At 27.3% G+C, this 10,420-nt stretch overlaps 1 protein-coding gene across 1 annotated transcript in view; it reads left to right on the top strand.

The window, feature by feature from the left end:
• Positions 1–1,272: 1,272 nt before the first annotated feature.
• LOC111624535 (UV excision repair protein RAD23 homolog B-like) overlaps positions 1,273–10,420 on the top strand; it is a 41,206-nt gene continuing 32,058 nt past the window's right edge. Inside the window, exon 1 of the mRNA XM_023367402.1 lies at positions 1,273–1,510. Coding sequence (XP_023223170.1) covers positions 1,445–1,510 — 66 coding nt within the window. The 5' untranslated portion in view covers positions 1,273–1,444. The remainder of the gene's footprint in view (positions 1,511–10,420) is intronic.

Below are 10,420 nucleotides of genomic sequence, written 5' to 3'. Positions count from 1 at the left end.
AACTTTATTAGAAGATATTTCTTATACTTATATAAATAAGAAAATAAGAAATATCATCTAATGAAGATTCCTGAGGAACACTTCTTTCAAATCATTGTTGAAGACATTACATATATATATATATATATATACTAGAAGGCATAAAAATTTATATTGCATAATATAAATATTAAAAGCTGAAGCATGTTGGACAAATTCCAAAAACACTCAAATTTTTTAACTTATATTTAAACATATTTTTTCAATTTAGAAAAAAAATTGAGCCCTTGTTTGCTTGTTGATATTTACTATATGCAAGATATTTATAAAAAGCTATATAATATCAAAACAATCCTTTCTTGTTGAAAATCTTCTTTAAATAACCGTTAATAAAAATAAACACATCTGAGAAAAATTGGCTAAAATTACTCTCCTTTATAGATTTATCAATTTCCCACATATTGAAAACATTAAATTATAAACAAAGAATTTGAAAAGAAATCAAATCTAATGACAACTTAATAAGTTGTACATTAATGCTCTAAATTAAGCATGAATTTAATATTTTCTATATAATGTTTAGCATTCATTGATATTCGAATGATAAACATTATGTAGATTTAATATATTAAATAATATTTTAAATCTTTTAGATATATTCACATATAATAAACATATTTTCCACGAATTTCCACAAATCGATGTAAACAGATCAAATTTTATTTTCACTCAAATATATAATTTTTAAAGCTCAAGCCATTTTGAGAATAAATGCTGAAACGCAAAACAACTGAAAAAACAATGTTCCAAATCAGTCGGATAATTGAGTAATACTGGTTATTTCAGTGCCAGATTCACTAGAAATAGAAGTTGACTTATACATTGCAAGTTCATGCATTTTGCTAAATAAGCAAACGTAATTTCAGTAATTTTACTGTGTATATTTAAGCCTTAAAATGAAATGCGGAGATTTTTAATTCGAACCATTTAAAAAAAACGTAATAAATTATGCAACGTTTTTTAAAAGTTGCATTCAACCGGCCATTTCAAAGAAACGAGAAACAAATTTATTATCCAGATTTTAACACGTTTCAATCACGAAATGGATGACAAATGCTAACAATAGCTTGCTTTTCTCATACACGTGGTTTATCAAATTTAGAACACCTACCGGATGTGGCGTCACCGAAGACGAATTGTTTTTATTATAACGCATTAATTTACGAAAGAATAAACGATGTTGAAAAAATTAAAATTATACATTATTATAAATAAGCGATATTATTATCGTTTAAAATTGAAAAAATCAATTGAAATTAATAAAATTAAATGGGACAAGAGCAGATGACGTCAGAACTTTCATGGCGACTATTCGTTGAAGTTGCTGACTTGTTATGAAGATAACGCTTTTAATTTGTTAACCCTCAATTAAGAAGTAGTCATCTATCAAAATTTGCAATACAAAATGATTATAACGTTAAAAACTTTACAACAACAAACTTTTAAGATTGAAATCGATGCTAGTGAAACGGTAAGTTACAATTTTATTCAAACTCCGGCTTAGGCTTAACTGTAGCATGCAAATACCATTTTATTTTCTCTCTAATTTATGCATCTTGAGCGAAGTTATTACTCATTTCTTAACATCTCTTACGTATTATTCCAGTGTATGTTACACAAAAGAATATAAACAACGTTTATTTTTAGTCAGCAGCTCGATCAGATTGAATTTTTTTCACAATACATAAGAACGGCTTTTAAATAAACAAAATAATAAAAATCGCAGTTATTGATTAATCACTCTTAATTATACACATTAATATAACGTAGTTTTACTTTATTTCCATTATATCTGTTGTGGTTTCACAAAATACACTTATTTCCTTTTTTTTGTGTGTATTTTAAATATTTATTTTTGGTATTCTTTCAGAATTACTATGTAATAAAAGAAATTTAATGAAGAATTACATACGTTCCATCAATTTTTATGAAAGAAATTAAAAAGATATACGCTAAAGTCTTCTGATTACATCTTTTATATTTAAAATTAAAATATACATTTTATTTTATTTTTTCTTCCTTAATTAAATAAACCGTAGTCTTTTCAGATAAAAAATTCATTGGATTTAGATGTATGCCGTTTTATAGTTCGATGGATAATGACTCTGCAAATAAATTATTTAGCAATCTTAATGTTGGTGAAAAGGAATCTGTTAGATTGGAAATGATTTTGAAATTTGATATTAATACCGAATGGAAATCTTAGCAATTATTATAAAAAATTGAAAACAAAATACACTTTATAATATTTTTAACTCATCAAAACATTTTATAGTCGTCTTCTTCATCTTTGCCTTTTCCTATGTTTATATGGGTTGGTGTTTCCTTCTCTAATATGTTTCCTCCATTTCTTCCTATCAAGGACATCATCTCTTTTAAGTTCCCTCTGATTCGAGTCTTCCTCCAACTTATCTTTCCAACACAGCCTTGGTCTTCCTCTCTTTCTTCTTCCTTTCGCTACCACTTTTTCGACCCTCTCTCCAATATAATCTTTGCTACTTCGCTCTATGTGGCCAAACCACCTCAACCTGTATTCTTGAATCTTCCAGCTAAAGGGACCCTTCTTAACAGTTTTTATTATTCTTAGTACATAGTAATATTTTATAGTATTTTGGTAAAAAATGAATTACTCGTAAAGATTTTAAATTGTAAAAAAAAATTTCTTAGTGAAATAATCAAATAACTTTCATTTTACAAAAGTTATTTGAAGATATATAAATATAGACTTAGCTACACAATTAAATTTGTAATGTAATTAAAAATATCAGTATAAAAATACACTGAAGAATTTTTGAGGCTGAATTTTAGTTTTTCGATAGCTATTACTTTGATTCTGATGGCATTATAACAAGTGGAAAAAATTAATGATTTCTTTAAAGAATTTATAAGTACCATTTATATAGTAAGAAAATTGAAAAATTTAGGTTTTAGGTTTTTAAACTAATTATCTAAATTTATGCTTATAATTAATAATGACGTAGAATATAAAAATTAAATATGCATGCATATTTAACAGACATAATTATATAATAAATAATGTACATATATACATCCATCTTATTAAAAGAACATACATATATGCATTAAACAAGTCTTCATCCATTGTCATTAAACAGGTTTTTTTATTCAGCATAAAATAATTTTTGTTCAAATTGTAATGCTAACATTTCTGGTAGTTCCTTTACCTTTCTGATGTGTGCTTCTAAATTAAATTTGTTTAAATAACTAAAAATGTTTGAATTTAAAATTTGTTACATCACAATATATTTTAAAGAATATTTAAATTAGATAACTTTAAATTTCATTGAATATCATATTTTTTAATGATATTATTATTATTATTTATCTAATTTCCAGTATAGTGTTTGCTTATTTTTATTATTATTAGTACATAGTAATATGAATTTAAGACACTTATTGTGAGTTATGCTTTGTTGAGTAAAAATTTGTTTTATTTTATGTTAAAGAGAGGCTTGCGTATTTAAATTAAACATATGTAGGTTTGTTCATTTATCATATTTATCTATTTATATAAATTAACATCCTTTCATATTTAAGTATTAAAAAAAATGCACAGTAAAAATGCTTTATTGCAGCAAAAATATAAGAAAAAGTTGAAGTGCTTTTGCATATTGTATACTAACCATTAAGAATCAAAAAATTCTAAATGAAAAATAGTTATTTAAAGAATTGAACAAATTAAAATCTGTTGCTTTGTTTTGAAAAATTATTTATTACAAATAAACATATAAATTAAAAATTCAAAAAAATATTTTGGAACATCTTCAGGTTTCTTTTTTTTAGAATAGTTTAATTAAGTATTAAAGCATTATATGCTAGGATTGTTTTTAAAGATTTTGAGTATTTTGTATTTGAAAGTACTTGAACGTTTTTGCTACTTACTTTTGTTTTTGCTGCAGCAAAACATTTTTCTTGTAATTTTTAAACATTTTTGGTGTATTGGCCTTACAAAACCTATTAGGAAATATAATTATTTTATATATGCAATTTTGAATTAAAACACAAATATACCCATCTTGTTTTTCAAGCATTACTTGATAAATCTTCAGAGGTACAGATTCATTCTAAATGAGTTTGTACCCTTGATAATGGTTGAAAACACAAATGTTTATAAATTTTGTGAATAAGAAGTAGGACTGGTGATTTACATTTTGTCTTTATATGAATCTAAATCATAAACCCAAATGTTTGTAGCAAAAAACTGCTTGTATTTTTGTAGACTCCTGTAAACCCACAAAATTGCAACAAATACAGTTGAAGAGGGATAGACAGCCTGTCCAAAATGCGTATTATTGTCATTATAAACCTGTGTCTACCCATTTCTGTGAAATTATTTTGACAATGTCAGTAGTGTGTGATAAGTTCTCCATTGAGCCAAAAACTTAGTACTCATAGATTCATTAGAAGTAGGACAATAATTCAAGATGGATAGTTATTTAAATTTTTAAATTGAATTGTGAAGTTTTTGAGAATTATGAATTGTTTAGCATTTTAATTAATATTTATTCAGTTTATTTTGAATTTGTAAACTGAATAATAGTTTTATATTGTTATATTGAAATATATTATAAAACTTAAATTTTTTAAAACATTTTTTCCTGTGTCTAGGGTTTTCATGTAGGTTGGAAAGTAAATTTCAATACTTTAAAATCTGAATCATATTAAAGAGCATTTTTCTGTTTAATTGTTAGAACAAAAAGACAGGATGTTCCATAAGTTTGGAATCATAGGAGTTATGTTGATCTATGTTTATCCTTTTATATGTAAAGTATGGTGTTGAATAAGAAGGAACAAATGCAAATTATTTTGATGGTCTAGGACCTTCAGTCAACTTGAAGTTACAGGTTTCATTCAGACTTCCCATCATCACATCCAGAGGTCTGGATGTAATCTGTTAAGCTCTTCAACAACTTTACACAGACTAGTGGTCCAATCCATCAAGATAACTTGAATTTGTTTGTCCTTACTTAGTGCCATGCTTTACATGTTAAAGAACAAAAAAAATTAACATAATTCCTATAATTCCAGACTTAGGGAGAGACAGGTATTTTTTTTAATAAGCAGTAAATACTTTAAAAATTTCCAAATTGAAACAAATACTTTCATTACTAATCAGTTTGAATATGTAATGTCTTTTCTATAGATTACTTCTATTGTTGTACTAAGATATTTTATTTTTTATTATGTGTTACTAGTAGTAAATGCTAGTTGCTTTCAATAGTATTTTTTTCTTTAATCTAAAATTAATTTGTAATTATTTATCATCAATCTTGTTTTTTTGAAATTAAAAAATTTTGATTTAATAAATGTTAGCTTATATCTATAGTGTAGTTTTTGGCAGGAATGGAGAGCCAGGAGTTGAGGAGTTGAATCTTTTTATGAAAGTCAGAGTCAGTTTTAAAAAATACCTAGTTGGGAGTAGTGTCTTTTTCTCTTGATCCACATCCCTAGTTTTTGGTTTATTTTTTCACTAGTATTTTATAAACTACTAGCAGATAAGCCCTGCATTGCTTGGGCAAAAAGTAACGATAGCAAAGATTAAGATTATTACATTACAGCCAATCTTACCCATTTTCACAGAATGCAAGAATTAGGTTCCCCTGTTTCCAGACCAATTAGAAAGTTTTTAGATGGGTCTAAAATTATGTTTGATTTAATGCAAAAAATTACATCTGTGTCTGTAAATCTTGCATGTTGCTTTTTCTTAACACTTCCTTTGTTGAAGCCTTAATCCTGTCCCTTTCCCCGTGGGGGATTTGAAAAATCCCTTGTTAGTGTGCGTTCTTGTGATGTACCCTAACTGTGTACCAAATTTCAAGTTTTAACTCCTAACCATGCTGAAATGCTCATGATGAAATGCTCGTATATACGCGCGCCATCTATTGTAGGATAAATGTACTATGCCAGAAACCTTCGCGGGAGTGTATTAAACAACTTACCAAATAAATTGGCAATCGGACAAATGATGTAGTAATGCATGAAGGACACAGACAGACATACATTCGTTTTTATATATATAGATGTAAAGAATAAAATTCTGATTGATAAAATAACTTACTTAAATATACAAGAAACTTAATTTTTTTCAATATTTTACTGCATAATTAAAACAAAGATTATCAATATAATTGAAATATGGATATAATTGCTAAGACCTTTAATAAATTTTCTTAAAAATTCCTGTAATAAATCAAGTACTAATTTAATAGGAATTAATACATGTAGATATTCCTAAATGTTTTTTGGATCAAAAGATCAATTTTTAGGAGTTTACAGTCTTCTTAATTGTCTTTCTATACTTTAGTCTTCTTTTAATATTATGAAGTATGGATAAATATATTATTTCTATATATTATTATAATAAATTTAGAGAATAAAAATATAAAACAGTATGACTGTTTTGTGATTGCATGATGATTTTATCTTTTTATTTGGGAAATATTGTTTTTTTTTTTTTCATTTGGTTTTGCAAAGGGAACAAAATAATATACCATTGTGATTTAAAACTGTTTTTCTATATATATTGATTCTATGTTAACAGCTAGATTAGGGTGCCTTTAGTGGTGGATTATGAAACTTGTGTTGTCATGCAAGTACAGTGACTAAGAACACTTTTTGTAGATGGCCATGACTTTAATGTTTATATGAAATATTAAATAAAATTAATTTTCCTAGTCAAAATGATAATATACTTAAAATTCTAAATTTTGTGTTGATGTTTTAGTAACTGAGAAAAGTCTACTTTCAAATTTAAAATCTTTACTGAGGATTTGAATATTTGATTTTTTTTTCCTCTTAAAGCTTAAATTAATGAAATTAGGAATCCTTGAATTAATATTAAAAATACTTGTTTTACTGTGTTAATGGCCATGAAAATTGTATTACCCATAAATTTAAATTGCAGGTTTCATATTCATTCTTCATATTCATTCTTCTTTTCATATTTGTCTTTAGTGATAATACAGGATAAATTATTTTTCTATAATAAATGAAGCATAAGTAATACATATGCTTGACATTGCTATTTCTTCCTACATTTGTATATGTAATGCAAAATCTTATGATCATTAAATGATGATAAAATTTAAATTTTTCTAAATTTTTAACTTAAAGTTTATCACTAAATAACAATAGTTTTTCTAGTGTTTAATCAAGTCTGAATAAAGATCACCAGGGGAAGATTTTTGCTTCAAGATTTTCTGAGCTGCTATAGCAATTTTCCAATTCAATTAGGAGAATGTTTACTGGTATTTAATTAACAACATTAACTCCAGGACCAATACACAGTGAAATTCTATTTTAACATTTCCCAATTTAATGCTTACCCGAATTATATGTTCATTTTTATGGAACATTAGTTGAAATTAGTAAAAACAACTTTGATTTCAACTTGGTTTAGGTGTTTCTTGATTTTAAATTAAACAATTTTCAGGAGTAAACTTTTTGGAGCCACATAACAAAGGATATTATTTACAAGATAGTCAACTTTTGGGTCTCAAATTTTCTAATTTTACACCTTTCCCTGTTCCATAAAGCAATGTAGAATGCAGATGCTTGTTCACACTTTTAGGATCTAGTTTGCAAACCTATTCTTTTTTACTTTTCCAGCTGTTATATGTAACAGAGGAAAAGTATGGCAATCCAGCAAAAAATGACCCCACCAAGATTTTTACTTTTTTGGACTTAGGATACCTTGAAACAAAAAATGCAAAAATTCAGGCATGTTTTTTCTGTATGTATTAATGTGTGTGGGGGGGCATGATTTTGTTTACCCTGTTTGAAGCTCAATAACTCCTGTGCTTTTTGTTGAAAATTTTGAAATTTTGCAGGAAAGTTTGTTTATTAAGGGGATTGATGCTATTAAATTTTGATGGTTAAAGGTCGAGGGGTCATGTATTTTCAATAGGGTCAAACTTAATGACAATTTTACTTGTTATTAGCATTTACAATTTTTTATGAAACTCGTCCCTACACTCAAAATTAAGCTATTTGCTATTTTATAATAGTTTAAACTATAAAAACTTGTTTTAATAAAATATGATAACAGATGGAATCACCAAAAATTTTAAATGAGCATATATTTCAAATTAAATAAATTAAAAATATGCTTAAAAATTGTAGGCTGGCATTGTAATGATGTTATAATAAATAATTGCTTGTTGTTGTAAGTGTAATTGAAAAGGCCATCCAGGATTATTATGATTATTGTAGTATGAGTGAATCTTTTTGATGGGAATTTTTGCATTAAACAAAAATAACATCTAAGGTATGTATTAACTCTTTCCCCCCTTAATGAGAAGGTATTTTATCAAATATATTTACCAAGATTATCTTTGTCATGAGATTTTATCAAACATCATCTTTTAAGTTAAGATTTCTGCTAGTTCTAAATTTCTCCTAATTATCAAATTTTTTTCTCAGTAATTTTTAGTTTTTCTTATTTTTAATCTTTGAAACACTAGGAGCACTGAAATTAAAGTATTATTTTTCTACAGACCTGCAAATAATTATAAATATTGCATCATCATAAACACTTCATTGGCTGATGAAGTCTATAATGTTCCTAGTGTCATTGTGTCATCTGTTGGTATAAAAGCCTATCCAAAGATAGCACACTTTTTTTAAGCAAAATGAATAATTTTCAACTATTAACATCTTGTAAAAAGTCCATAACTGTTGCTTTGAATGCCAAAGGTTTATCCTCTCATAAAATAGCATAGAGAATGCATTTTCATCAGTGAACAATTACAAGTTTGTTACATCAGTGTGAATATGAAAACACTTGAAAGAAAAACTGAATCAAGATTTAAATATATGAGAATACTGTGCTAAGATAGAATCCTAAACTGTCTCAGCCTGCAAGAACACACTGCTAGTTCTTCTCTACTGAAAGTAAAATGGGAAGAGAAGTAGGTATAAAAGCAAGTGCATGAACTATGTGACATAATCTGTGCAGTATGGGTTTAAGAGCCTACTATTTGTGTAAGAAGGCATTGTGCATACAATGGCTTATTCGGACTGAACAGCATGTGAACTGGTTTTGAAATGTAAGATTCTGTTATGTTTTGGATGAATCCAAATCTAACCTATGTGGATCTAACAGCAATTTCTGTTTGGCACAGAAAAAGCAAGATCTATAACAAACAATAAAGTTAATAGAGTGTCAAGTGGTTAAGGAATGCATATCTCTATTAGCAGACTACACTTTATAAATGGATCTGTGACTGTAGTGCTACAAAAACATCTTATCTAACAATCTTATTCAACAATCAAAAAACAATTTTGTGACACAAAATCCTGCATCTTTTCCAGAACAAGTCTGTTATGTCACTGTGCCAAGATAGCAAATAATCTGTAATGTTGCCTTTCTCTATAGTTAATTAACATTGTCACTTAAACTGATACACAAATTATTGTTTAAGTAAAAAAAATCCTACAACAAAACTTTGTCAGCTTAGGCAGATCTAATCTGGGCAACAGTTCTGAACTTAATCCTATCAAACATTGGAGAGAAAAGGACTTGTAAATAGATAACAATTGCATGAGTATAATAGAAAAGTTTGTTTTAGGGTGCTAACAGTAGAGAAGAGTTTGGAATATCACAAGCTTGGCCTAGAGTACTTGAAGAAACTCACCCACTATGCCAGAGTGCAGCAGAGCCCTATGAGGTACTAGAATCCCATTCAAAGAAAATTAACTTTTTTCCTTCAGGAATACTTACATTCAACCTTTGTTTTCCTTCCATTACTGTGACTCCTCATTAACAGTATTGATGAGGCTATAGTGTGAAGCAACACTTACGTTCAATGTAGCAATATAAGTAATAAACTTTTTTCTTCATATTTTATATATACAGTAGATCCCCCTATAAAACCGTTTCCTATAGTTATGATTCCTATAAAAATTGTGGCAGTATCCGTAAACAACGGTAAAAATAACTCCTATAATATGTAAAACGTCATCGGGCAGCCGAACTACTTTCCCGCCGTCCGTAGCGCCACGCTACGGACGTTTAGGCGGATAAATTGAGTTTAGTATCGTCTGTTCATATAATTATATATAAATTAGGTACTGTACATATAATTATATATTAATTATATATAAATTAGGTACTGTATATATAATTATATATTAACTTAATTTATTGTAACTTTATTATAATTAAATATATATTTTTCGCCGTCTAGCGTCACGCTACGGCGAGTTAGGCGACCTATCGTCTGTCCAGTACTGTAATTTTATACATTTCTTGTGAAAGAAACATTTCTTATTTAACGGCCATAAAAATTATTTATATTAAGGATGTCTCCAAAGGTCAACGAAGTTTTCGCAGAAAAATAATATCAGAAATCGCGGCCGC

The sequence above is a fragment of the Centruroides sculpturatus genome, unplaced genomic scaffold (genome assembly GCF_000671375.1).
Source record: "Centruroides sculpturatus isolate CEXI.00-Female unplaced genomic scaffold, Cexi_2.0 scaffold360, whole genome shotgun sequence".
Taxonomy (NCBI): domain Eukaryota; kingdom Metazoa; phylum Arthropoda; class Arachnida; order Scorpiones; family Buthidae; genus Centruroides; species Centruroides sculpturatus.
The sequence above is the reverse complement of the archived record's forward strand: the minus strand, read 5'-3'. Positions and strand labels throughout refer to the sequence as shown.